This window comes from Gymnoscopelus braueri (genome assembly GCF_963280865.1).
Source record: "Gymnoscopelus braueri genome assembly, chromosome: 2".
Classification (NCBI taxonomy): Eukaryota; Metazoa; Chordata; class Actinopteri; order Myctophiformes; family Myctophidae; genus Gymnoscopelus; species Gymnoscopelus braueri.
The window spans coordinates 37,523,000-37,536,708 of NC_137604.1; the positions used below are offsets into that span (position 1 = coordinate 37,523,000).

General features: G+C 42.3%; 1 protein-coding gene across 3 annotated transcripts in view; it reads right to left on the reverse strand.

Annotated features, from left to right (window-relative positions):
* tmc6b (transmembrane channel-like 6b) overlaps positions 1 to 13,709 on the reverse strand; it is a 32,764-nt gene that overhangs the window by 12,282 nt on the left and 6,773 nt on the right. For 2 of the 3 annotated variants that reach the window (XM_080415425.1, XM_080415426.1), the window contains exons 2-8: positions 9,527 to 9,703; positions 6,410 to 6,504; positions 6,153 to 6,323; positions 3,704 to 3,868; positions 3,413 to 3,521; positions 3,159 to 3,243; positions 661 to 924 (exon numbers count right to left, since the gene is read on the reverse strand). In XM_080415425.1, coding sequence (XP_080271551.1) covers positions 661 to 924; positions 3,159 to 3,243; positions 3,413 to 3,521; positions 3,704 to 3,868; positions 6,153 to 6,323; positions 6,410 to 6,504; positions 9,527 to 9,576 — 939 coding nt within the window. In that variant the 5' untranslated portion in view covers positions 9,577 to 9,703. Of the gene's footprint in view, positions 1 to 660; positions 925 to 3,158; positions 3,244 to 3,412; positions 3,522 to 3,703; positions 3,869 to 6,152; positions 6,324 to 6,409; positions 6,505 to 9,526; positions 9,704 to 10,063; positions 10,142 to 13,709 lie in introns of all 3 variants that reach the window. The other variant, XM_080415427.1, reaches the window with a different exon arrangement.

The window sequence follows — 13,709 nt, forward strand, 5'->3', positions numbered from 1 at the left end:
CCATTTTGGGCAAATCTACAAGCTCCATAACGCTTCACAACACTCGTTATAAATGTTTGTAATTAACAACTTATAACAAAGACATGTTATAACTGACTAAGTTATGGTAGTTATAACTGACTAAGTTATGGTAGTTATAATATACTGTTCCACTGAACTTATAATGCATTATGACCAGCACTTATAATACGTCGTAAACTTTGTTATAAGTTGTCAAACATGATTATAAACATTTATAACAAATGTTAAAAAGCTTTATAAGCACATTATAATGCATTATAGATCCAACCTTAATAAACAGTCATACCAAAGTTACAATATGGAGACACAATGTTTCTGCCCAAATGCAACAATATGCTATTTTCACATTATCTGTTCATCATTTCAGAATTAAAATCTGTTCTATTGGCCAAGTACATTTGCACATTCTGTACACAGAATTCAACTTGGTTCAGATACTGTATGTACATTGAGTATTGCACAGTTCTATATCACTTATCAAACATGTGGTTGAACCCAATTTACGACTACCAGCTGCTGGTCCACATAAAATAGAAAAATAATTTTGTGTTGAATGTTTCTAACAACATAAAGCCTCAAAGCTTTTAATGAAAAGCCACTCAACATGATTAATAATCTGATACCCTTTCAGGTTCTTACCTCCCCAGTGAACAGCTCAAGCCCAGAGCTGTGGCTCGGGCCCAGGGAGGTCTGAAGGGTCGGGGGATACACAGCCTGGGGCAGCACCAGGAAGGTCCCAATCAACAGGAACAGGAAGACATTGAAGAAGAGGAGGGTTTTGAGGAAGATAAAATAGGAGAGGACGCCGGTGCCGAAGCGGCCACTCACCCTCTTCAGCGCTACATGCCAGAGCTGGAGGGAGTGCAGGAAAGACAGCCAGCTGTACCAGGACTGTCTCCCCGCCTGGAGTGAAGAGGAGACAGAAGCAAAGGGAAGGGTTGGGTGGAAGGTATCATATACTATTCCTGATAATGTTGCTTGTTATGAGAAGAATAATCTCTCAAGAACAGATTCTGCTCTGCGTTGGAATCTGTCGTGAAGGCTCGTCATAACATGTACGCACTGGGCTACAAGTGGGTGTGCCTTCAGATCAGGAAGCAGGCCGCGCTTTACCCAATCAAATGTAGTGGGCGGGATTCAAGTGTCCGTCGATCTTTCCCCCTCGAAACAAACCCAAACTAATTTAACAATAGCGTCCGCGGAGCAGACAAAACCACAGAAAGATATTCACATTTTAACTTACTCTTTCATCATAGAAACAAGTGGGCTTATAACCAAAACGATCCATGTTCTCTGGGAGAAGTGGTGTTAGTGTTCCGTGTAGAAATATTGTTAGTGGGAATGAAAACATAGTGGCACCACCGGAAGTGAAAGCTGAAGGCAGACCAAAACCCCGGTTTCCTTTGCGCACGGGTGCTACGTCGCCATTGTCCCAGAGCCAGTGAGAGATAGTACAAACAGCAGAGGGCGCTGTTTTTCATTCTCACTGGCTCTGGGTTCCCAGATTGTGAGAAGAAAGGCTAGCAACTGACCTCAACAATAATTCCATCGAAGTCCAGTTTTAAGTCCAGAAACTAAAAACTGCAAAAACGAATTGAAAATGTGACCCATTAAATGTTACTAAATGGTACACTATCCACTTCCAACAATACTTTGGGCAGGATACAAGGCAAACATTAAGACATTTTCCTTTATTTCACTGCTCTTTAGCTTTATGGGGCAAAATAGTCAACATGTGTTTGTGGTTTGTGCCTGCGTGTGTGCGTGTGTGTGCGAAACTAATGACTCACACTCTGAGGGCTATAAAGTATTGGCCAACAGGCTCAAGCACCTACATACTTTACAGACAGTATATAAAATATCTGTTGTTTGTTTGTGTGTGCGAAAGACTCATGAATCTATTTTCTGAAACCTTATTTGAACTCAAAACGTTTCACAACTTTCACAACTGTCTCAGTGCCCAAAGACTCCTCTTCTAATGCATGATACATGCAGCCTAGCTCAGTGTTTATCAACCTTTTTTGTGCCAAGGCACACCTGGCATAGCCAAAAAATCCCAGGGCACACCTAGATATACGGTATATATATATATATAATTATATATATATATACGGTATATCTATATACACACACTAGGGGTGTGCCGATACACTAATTTCACGAAACGATACGATACGATATTGGGCACACAACTTCGATACGATTTTGATACGATACGCACTTTTTTTATCATGAAAATATATGGGGGAGAAAAAAAGCAAATGCAAACAAATATTTCTGTTTTTGCATTATTCAGACATGCAAACTTGTAGCTTTTCAGCTTCCACTAGCCGTTTTGAATCCAAATAGGGCAATAGTGAAAAAACAGCATGTTGTCACCCTTTTCACCTCGGGGCTGTTTGCATGCCTGATTATTATTATTGTTTAAAAATTATTGTTTTTTTTTTCAAAATGATATTTTTTCAAACCTTCTTCAAACGGTGCGGCACACCTCAGCAGTAGCCCCGGCCCAAAATTGGGACGTTTGCCAGGGTTGATACACACTGGCCTAGCTGATACAGTACACCTTTGTCCAAGGTTATTGTCACGGCTTGTAATAAAAACAAGTAGATGCAAAATAGCCACCAAAGCAACAATAAACAAGATCTGTTGTCTCCTTCTTCAATAATTTCCGGTCTGGTTCCACACGTCTTAACATTGTTGGTGATACTGTATGTGATATGTGTATCCATTTTCCTGTTTCAACTGTTACCTACACCTGTGCCCTGTTGATTACATCCTCCTGGCCTTGACTAGTGGCTCAAAGTCAGCATTACAGCGGACAGACAGGCGAACGTACTACGAATGCACCAGGTGCCAAAAGTTTCTCTGTTCATTTTGAAGCCAATGCGTAAGTAATCATTAATGGCCCAGCAAGTGGCGCTAATTCCCTCCTGCGCCTGCAGAAAAACTTAAATTCCATCCACGTCAAGACTTTACACTTGGGTTTCACTTTATTCAGTACTTCCGTGACCTAGGATAAACTTTTCTACCATAGTTGCTCAAGATATCCTGCTAACAGACAGATGAGGTGGAGGACATGAAATACAGGAAGTAGAATGGAGAAAGATAGAATTAGGTGAGAGTTGGCGACTTACAGTGATGATGTTATACTTGAGCTGCTTGCAGCAGGGGATCTTGCTGTTAGAGAAGGAACGCTTTGGCTTATTCAATGCCTGCCTCCTGGAGAGACAAAGAAGAGTGGGAGAGAGAGGGATTGAGAGAGACGGGATAAAAAGACAGGGGAGAGAGAGACAGAGAATGAATTGAGGAGGACTCATCGTGAAACAGCGTTCCATGGGACAAGGTAGTCATACAAAGAGAACAACCTGAACATACTGTCCTAACTTACCTGATTTCCATCTTCTCAGCCACACTGAGTGGCATGGCCCTGAGCATCCTTACCCTGTCACTCACTGACAAGTTTTGCAAGTTGTTCACCAGCTGCTCTCTCTTATTCCCTGGAACACATGACATAGTCACACATGGTATGGGTTATTATGCTGCACACGGTATTAATTTAACTCTGAGAGTGTAAAATTGGACCCAAACGGAACTGTTAGGATCCACTTTGGTTGGAGGAATGGAGGTGAGAGAGACATACAAAGAGAGAGAGTGTTTGCATGTCTGTGTCTCCACTCACTCTCTCCTCCGTCGGTTTCCAATAAGTCCGTTTCCACCATGTACCCTCGTATGGAGGGCCGCGCAGAGTGTGAGAAGTCTTTGATGGAGGGACGGCTCTGCCTGCGTCTCCTCAGCTGCATGGTCCTGTTGTAGTACTGAGAGATAATGGCTCCACGGCTGCGACCTGGGAAAGAAATAATATTAATTAGACCTATTTGATCCCGCGGGGGAAATTCAGTTTTCAGCATCAACCAGCTGATTGCTGCTCATGCGAGGCGAGAGTGTGGTCTAGCTAGCCAACACCAACTCGGGACTCCTGAATCACTGCCCTCCACACTCTCCTATCTAGCATCAGGGTCTTGAGCTCTACAGTGTTGTTAGCTAAGCTGTCATGCCGCAGTGCAGTTGCCCTGGGTTGGCTTCCACAGTGTCAGTTTGCTTGCCACTAGTTCCGGGTACCTGACGCAGCCGCATCCTTCTCTCTCTCTGACTTTGTCTGTGACCCGTGGTAGTACCCCGTAGAGGACCACATTTCTGATGTGGTCCCACGTGTATGGTCGAACATGCTTCCGGTCTGAAGAGCAGATTCCTGTCCTCAACTTTTATGGTGCAGAATTCTGGACCATAAAAACTGTTTCAGAAAGAGAACGACATTTATATCCCTAAATTGGACTGGTTCCGAAAGAGAAACAGACTAGTCCTTGAAAGAAAGATAAGCTTCACAGCTGGTGCCAGCTGGGTCTGCTGCAGCCACTTTGATTATGCCTCTACCCTTCACTTACATTTTTTATTAATCTTTATTGTCATTTATTCGATAATTTTTCTTCTTTTTTGTACTTGAATGTATTTTATTTTTACTACTGTTCTTCTGGTGATGTCAATGGTGGCATCTAAGTATTATCTACATCTATCTGTTTTATTACCCTGTACGTATGTTAAAAATAAGCAAAAACATCCATTCTAGTAAAAAAAATCACACCCTGTGTGAAGTGGGCGGTGTCTTGCTAGCTAATTACAATACTGAATGGAGTCAACCAATCATGTACAAAAGATAAATACATTTATTGAAACACTCTTTATGATGGACGAAACCATAACTTTAAAAAAACAAATTTATGGTTTTTTTAAAGTTATGGTTTCTTATATAGGGCTATGCACATGCTTTTCCCTTTTCTCATTTCAGCCATAGTGATCTTTGACTTCTACTTTACTGTTCTCACGAAATGGACAGTATCTAAGTAATATACTAGTGTTACATCACAGTGGTTTTAGATTAGTTTCGTCATATGTATCACTAGCCAATCACAACATGTGTCTTGCTAGCTAATCACAATACTGAATGGAGTTGATCAATCATGTACAAAGTACAAATAAATACATTTATTGAAACACTCTTTATGATGGACAAAACCATAACTTTAAAAAAACCAATATATGGTTTTTTTTAAGTTATGGTTGCTTATATAGGGCTATGCACATGTGTCATGTGACACTGGCCAATCACAGTCCTGAATAGATTGTGATTGGCCAATCACAGCGCAGGATAATTGTACAAATTTCCAAACTTCACTTTTAGGGGCGGTTTCACTGCCCGAGATATTTGTAAATTTTTCCAAATCTCACTTATAGGGGCGGTTTCACCGCCCAAAAAAAAGCATTGCTGTGTACCAACTCCTAGAATACTTTTCCATAAGTCAACACATTGCAATAAATTCTAGTTTTCAGACTGGCTCTGTCAACAGAGAGAGATACAGGGAAGTGTGTATGTGTACAACATGTTGCATATCATCTACCAGTGTGATAGGAAGCAGTAGTTGGCACTGTTGAGACACAACACGCAACCCACTCGATTTCCTGTCTCTCACTCTCTCTACATGTCTCCCTTTCTCTCCCTCCCCCTCTGCATGTCGCTCTCTCTATCTCTGCCCCCCTCCCTCCCTCCCTCCCTCCCTCCGCCTCCAGGGAGACTTACCGGCAAAACAAAGCATCTCACACCGGTCGAGATGCCGATCATGGAAACAGATCGCTCTGTCTGTCTGTCTACAGACAGAGAACTAGAGGTGATCGAGCCTTTGCTGCGGCTGTCCCGAGGCTCTGGAATAGCCTTCCATTTAATATAAGAGCCTCTCAGTCCATAGACCTTTTTAAATCACTATTGAAGACATATTTATTTTCTCTGGCCTTTGAGCACAGCTAATCTGATACTCCATGACCACTGACTCAACCTCACTATTTTCTGCTGTGCATTTTTTAAATAGTTTTTCAATTGCTGCATGTAATTTTGTATTGTATGCATTGTTTCTACTGCTGTGTTGTATAGCACTTTGGTTGGCTTCGGTCATTTGAAATGTGCTCTACAAAAAAAAAAAAATTGAGTTGTCTCAGTCTCTTTCTCACTCTCTTTACTCGCTCGTTCGCTCACTCAGAGACTTCCATTCATCACTCTCTCTCTTTCCGTCTGTACTTACCGATGGTGCGACTGGGCATGGAGGACAGGATAGACTGGGTGGCGGCAGACCATCGTTCAGCGATCAGCGGGTCAGTGTACCGGTCCTCCTCCTCACTGCCACCCCATCGTCTCCCCCTCCCAACACCTCCCCATGGCTCCTGCCCTGGATTGGACAGCTGGGCCACGCTGTCTGGAGAAGGAAAATAAGATACATAATGGGCTGTATTCACACAACAGGCATTTTGCTCTTACTTCAGACACACACACAGTCAATACCTCGTTGCTCCTCATCCAGGTCATGTAGGTTCTGGAGCTCCAACTCAACCAGCTGGCTGAAAGATTCATGGACACCCTCCTCATCCACAGGACTCCTGACACACACACACGAAGAGAAGAGAGAGGGGAAGTGAGGAGACTATTCTGGTTTTCAGGGTTCATTGACACACATCAGACCAAACCACAATGGCCCAAGTTCCACTGGTCACTGACCTCTCCTCAAAAATAAACATGGATCTGATGGGGACTTTTTGAACATCCCCATTAGAAAATGTATGCATATTTAATTTTGCACAAGAAACTGCAACTTACTTGAAATGAATCAGTCAATATTTTTACCAAACAGTTAAAATACTGAGCTATTCATGAAACCTTTTTATTCTATAAACATTTATTACCTTAATTAACTGCAGTCTCTTGTGATTATCAGGGCATTTGTGTGTGATGTATTTGTGAATTACTGTGGAGTCCTAGTGTATGCACACACAAATACACAGCACACATACAAATATAATACGCACAGTCATCTGTACTCTGTCTCTACCTCCATTTGTCAAACTTGCACCCTTTCAACTGTACACTATAGCAGTCCCGCACCGCACCATATGGCCTTGTAAAGCCTTGCACGGCCCAGCAACCAAAATATCTCCTGTTTCCATAGCAAAATAGTGCCCCCTCAAATCTACAGCTATGCGTAGAAGACTACGGTCATTGACACTTTGTAATGTAAGTACATAGGTGGAGATTGCTTCTTGCCCAACAATGTATTATGTAATGTAGACAAGTGGCCAATCGTCCTGTGCACCAATGCAAATCAACTGTGCACTGTGCAGGCAGTACTCCAGCTATCGTATGAACCAAATGAGTGTGTAAAAATGGAACCAAAATTTGGATGTTGTTAATAAAAGTGTTTATTAAAGGAGAGATCCGGACATTTTAAGTGTTATCTTTGATGTGTCGCTAATCACTCACCAACATTGAGTTATTCCAGAGAGTCCCCTGTCCTCCGTTGGCATAATGGGAGCCCGTGTAAGAGTGAAAATCGTCTATTATAACCGATGCAAAGTTAGTTTTTTCTCTACTACTGCTCATCGTGGAGTCTCATGATACTCAAACATGCACTGAATGTCGCGCACGAGCGATCGTTCGTGCAGAACGAGATGACGCTGGTTGCTTGTTTCTTCCACAGACGCCAGGTTCTGTGAGAGAAACAAGCAACCAGCGTCATCTCGTTCTGCATCGGTTATAATAGACGATTTTCAGGGGACTCTGGAATAACTCAACGTCCCTTTCAATGTTGGTGAGTGATTAGCGACACATCAAAGATAACACTTAAAATGTCCGGATCTCTCCTTTAACAACGAATGTAAACAAATCACAGCAAAACCAGTGCAAAATCAAAGCAAACTATATACAGGTCCTGAAGTCCTGGGAGAGAGCAAATACAGTCCTCACTTTAGTCTACCGAAACATCATGACCACGGCCAATCAGTAGCAAGCAGTGTTAAGGCAGCTCTCCACCGCACTGATTTTGGTCCGACTCAGCGTTGGAGAGCGTTGGAAAGCGGCTGCTGCCGACAACCTGTTGTCGGATAGCGTCGTTCCGTCGGGTAGAGGTCCGTCAGGACCTCTATCGACGCGACGATGAGAAACCGAGCATGTTCAGTCGTTAGGCCGACCGGTACAGCTGTCGATAGCCGTGGGGTAGTGAAGAGGGCGGAGAGAGGGGGGTGAAGGCTCTGTAGAGCACCCTGATTGGCTGTTTAGCTTGTTTGGTCAGACAGGCTCTGTAGAGTAGACCTCTCATTTGCTACTACTGGTGCAGAAGCAAGCCTAAATAAGCCAGAGACATTTGCCCGTCGCACATTTGAACTAGATACCATATTCTCAATCTCGACTCTCAATTCCTATACCAATCGATTAACTCCAAAGCAAAGCAGTAGGCTACGATAGCGCAAAAATGCTCCGTGTTTATGTTTTGGTCGAGCTGAGAGTGTTGCCGGATTCTGTGAGAGAAACAAGCGACGAGGTCTATGAGGCCAAAAGAAGCGACCAGTTTCACCACTTGAGCCCTATTGCATCAGCTATTTTCAAAAGGAATCTTGAAAGCAAGCCCAAATAAGCAACTACAATTAAGAAACAAGCCCAAACGCTTATAATAAGCATACCTGGCAACACTGGCAGGATCTTCCAGGCCAGCCTGCCAGCTCTAACGCATTTGCACAACAATGTGCACATCGGCCGACAGTTTGTGAAGAACTAAATGCAAACTTTTGCCAACAGACTGCCAGTCCGTTGTAGTCTGAAGTAGTCTGTTTGGTGGAGAGCCTTTACACATCACCGGTTTGGCCTTGTTTGGCCTGCCTCAGACTGCTCAGGAAGTGGAGCCAAAATTGGCACCCTTTTCGACCCCTTTCGGCCCCACTGAGCCCACTTTGGCCAGGGTCCTTGTATCTGGAAACGACGGCACAAGCTGGCGACTACATGGTTTGTGGAAACGCAGAATATGTGAGAAAAAACAAGTACCTGTCTGTAGACAACAGACTAGAGCCTGCTTTACAATAGCATTCAGTGGTACCATACTGTAGGTCTGGGAAAACCTTGTTTACACACTTTCCTGTCTTAACAAGAGATCAAAGAGCCAAGCTAACCCTTTCATGTCCTTATCGTCTCCCAGCTCTCTGGGTTTCTTATAGCCATGAGGATATACAGTACAGCAACAACAACAACAACTGGACAGACACGCAAGACGAGGAAGAAAGAGAACTTTCGGAGAACTCAGAGGCTGCAAATACATAAGGAGAACTTTTAAATAGGAATAGAGGGAGTAAAAGTACTGCTGCACAGATAATTGTGTGTGACAGTTTATTGTATTGACAGACATAAAATATCAGCAATATTTAAACATTTAATTTCAATTAGATCAACCACTGTAGTTGTAGTTGATGACAAACCCAAGAGATTACAAAGAGTGCAGTGATAGAATTGTGAACTGTTTACCAAATCATTCAATATCAGTGATTCATAACCGTGGTTTATTATTATTGGTGCATTGATAAAGGAGAGCAAGAAGAAAATGTAAGGACGAAAGTGAAACAGGAAGTTTGTAATACTCACTCCAGTGCAGCTTCCAGGAAGTGGGGGCTAAAGTTCACATTGTGAGCCATTCTTTCTCTCTATCTTTTGGTCTATGTTCGTCTAAATCTGTGCTTGACCAATCACAGGGGAGGGATCACACCCTCATGGACCTTGGACCCGCTCTCACCTCCCCTGTCATAGTGATGATGACTCCATCTGAGAGTGACAGAAAGAGGCGAAGCAAAGACAGACAGAGGGAAGTCAAGGGAGAAGAGAAGAAAGCGATGAAAGACCGAGAAGGAGCAAAGGAGAGAGGGGAGGGCGACAGACAGGACAGAAGGGGTGGAGGGATAGAACGGAGAAAGAGAAATGGGAAGAAGATACAGGTAGTATTTGAGGGAGTGAGCAGAGGGAGGAAGGTGGAGAGAGAAAAAGCCAAAGGATAGAGTGGTTGACACAGGCAGGAAGGAGTTACGGTAGCACAAGAATTGAGAGAAAGCGAGAGAGAGACAGAGAGAGAGAGAGAGAGAGAGAGAGAGAGAGAGAGAGAGAGGAGGAATGTTAGCAGTTACTCACCAAGTTATTAGAGGTGTGTGACTCTCTGGTCATGTTGTAACTGGTCTGCTGACAGCACATTTCAACTATAATACACACCTATACACATGAACACATACACCTTTTGTTTCATTTCACCAGTGATATGTGAGCTGTAATGTGTCAGACTTCCGGCTTGACAAGTCATGGAGGGACACGCACATTTGACAGCTCCAGCAGTATTATCAAAGTTTCGGCTTTATAGACACTTTTCAAAAGTCAATTTCTAGTAGTATTCAAGCAAACACATTCCTTTTTGATTCGTTTTGTGTTTTGTCCAGGATAATGCCTTCAAAACCAAACAAATCAACAAGAGCTGTATTTTGTCTGAGCCATGAGTGTATCTCTCTAAGGGGCATTTAACATCACAGCATTGAGTTGAGTTCATGTTCACAGTAGTGACATTTTAGGCCACTCTATTTGTTAAACTTTCATAACTAGGGCACCGGCCTATTTGGCCATGCAATTCGGAAACAATGTAAGTCGATCCATTTATACTGGATGTGCAGCACAAATGTTATGCGAAGCTCTGCCAATCAGTTAAGCCGATGGGTCATGTTAGCCAATATAATATAATAATTATAGTATATAATATAGACGTACCTGGAGCTGTTTTTAGCACTACATCTTCAGATAACATCTGTAGCTACACAACTTCAAGCTAAATAACTCTTAAAACAAAGCAATCGGCATCAGAAATATTATAGGTTTGAGGATGTGACATTAAGCCTGAATGGAATGAATGAGCTGTTGTTTTGATGCCTTGGACAATCTAAACATAGTGGGCCATCATTAGGTTCCACTTGCACACAAAATATATATATATTTTTAAATGGGCAGAAGATTGTCATGAAAGTTAATGCGCTCAGCAAGTTTGCATCTCACTGATGTTGGTGGTGACCCCATTGCATTTCCTCTAGTGCCACCCTAGACCAAACCTTCCACTTCCACACAAGTTATCTCAAAATCTAATGAGCAGATTGCAAAGAAACTTGCCGAGCACATTTATGCTCCTTGGAACGAACCTTAACTATTTTAGTGACACTATGACATATCCTCATGGCAAAATAAACATTTCAAACAAGATATCTTATGATCTATAGGCAGATTCCAGAATGAACCCTACTGATTTCGGTGACCCAATTACTTTATCTAGAGCGCAAACCCGTCAGCAAATTCCCAGTTGGGTGTAAGGAGCAGCACAGACTTCAGGGGCTGTGAGTTGGGCATGGACACATACAGTGCAGTAGTCTTGTTACACTCTCAGAGTTTAATCCACTTTTAATACAGTGTATGGTTTCATATTCTCTTCATCATGGTGACAGCGAAAGAAGAGAACAACTGTCACCACCATGAAGAGAATCCAGACCATTCAACAGCACTTAAAAGCCTATCTAGCCTAGCATGCACTATCAGCAAGAAGGAACTGTGGCAGCGAACAAGATCACAGCCTCAGCCTGTAGAGGAATACATCCTCCAAAGATGATGGATTGGTCACACTCTTTCTCAAGCCTGTATCTTACAACACAACAAGAAATGCCCTCTTTTGGAATCCACAAGAGAAAAGGAAAAGAGGCAGACCAAGAAACACCTGGCACCAGGACCTGGAAGCAGATGTTTAGAGGTCTGAGGGCTGAGGCCCATACATGGGGACAGCTGGAGAAATTGGCCAAGGATGAAATTTCTGTAGGGCCATTGTTCGCGGCCTTTGCCCAAAGTTGGGCTATAGTAACTGTAAGTGAGGTTTCATATAGAGTACTAGTACACATTATGTGACAGTTTTGTTATGCATATGCATAGTTACACAAAAGGCCTTGAATTGAGTACTACTTTGTATAACAAAATGTGTACTACTACTACGTAATATTTTGAGTAGGCTAGTTAGAGAAGCAGGCTTGTTACAAGGAGAGTCGTGGTTTAAATCCCCAGACCAGCTGTGAAACTCTGGATGAGTTACGTGAACAATAAATACTTTCCTCCAACTCAACAAGCAGAGTTCAGCAAAGTAGACTAAATGGCAAACAGTAGAAGTCAGTGGTTGTACTAAAGTACGGAAGCACAATAGACGATATGCAATCATTTCGGCCGATATCCAATAACCAATTAATTGCATGGTCAAACTGATCAATAGTTACCCATACTGATATTGCAATACAAGTTTCCAGAAGGGTTTACCTTACACCTGTTATACAGTAACTGTGATTCTGGGTTCAGATGTAGACTTGATTTATTAAGCCTATACTGATGGACATATTAACTTTTAAGTTCAAACAATTAAAATGTAGTAAAGATTTGTTCAACTTTTTTGCTTTTATTTGCTCTACAGGTAGACCCTTTTAGAAGCTTCCCCGGACAACACTGACAATGAACTAGAAACTGTTATAAAGAAGCCTACATCACATGTGACAAGAGGTTATGACATTATGTCCAGTCAGGACCGTTCTATTGTCATGCTAGCTCTACTGAGGGCTGAGTGGTCAGAGTCAACTGTCACATGGCTGATAGGGGGAATATTCATGAGAACAGAGAAACAGAATGATTCATTGTGACAGCTCTGTGGACCACGTCATTCAGTTTTTTGGAGATTTGAACAACCGTGCTTGTGTTACGTGTGTGTGTGTGTGTGTGTGTGTGTGTGTGTGTGTGTGTGTGTGTGTGTGTGTGTGTGTGTGTGTGTGTGTGTGTGTGTGTGTGTGTGTGTGTGTGTGTGTGTGTTGTTGTCACTGTGTTAGTGACTTATCCCCTGCCTGGACTCACTCTTTCTCACCCTAACTCTTTTGGTCTGCCTTTGTTAAGTTATGTGTACTGTTCTATTAGTATGTATGATTGTGTTTTTACTTTTATATGGTTATTTATCTGTTGGGTGTTGCTGTATGTTTTATAATGGACCACAATGGAAACAAGCTTTGGGTTTTTGTGTTTAATCCATTTCCATGCTTTTAATTGGTGATACTGTGAATTTAATTGTTGCCATTAAGTATTCTATTCTACTTTGTGCTCTGTGTGTGTTGTGTATGCTTGTGCACTGTCCGTGCACATGTCATGGGCCCAACAATATATATATTAATATGTCAAACCTTTGCGAAAAATTCTCAAGGACAAAGAGAACCCATTTCCTGTTATCGTCTTTTACGGACTCTAGGGTTCAAGTTTCTACACAAAAACATAATTGTCTATGTTCGGGGCAGGACTCCGTGTGGGGAGGGTGATCTTTGTCCCTGTGCTATGCTACAGTCTGCGACAGTGCCTGTCAGCGGAAGGTGTTGTACGGGAGTAGTACAGAGGTGCCTCCTCACAGGCAAGTGAGCTAGTAGGGTACAACTGCAGTGACAAAAGCACATAAATGTGTGGGGAGGATTAATTGGCATAATGAATGACTAAATATAACATAAAATAAAAATACACAATGTATATAAGAATAATATATAAATAAAACTTTATTCTTGATTTAATCATGATTATAAAAGTCAAGAAGTCAGCCTACTTGTTTGTAGAGTGTTCAGAGTTTAATTACATTGTCGACACCCACTAAAATCTGGCTTTAGTCTGTCAATAGTACATCAGGTGTCGCTGAAGGATTTGGAGTGAGAAGTACAGCAAGACTATGTACAACAAGAGCACTGCATTT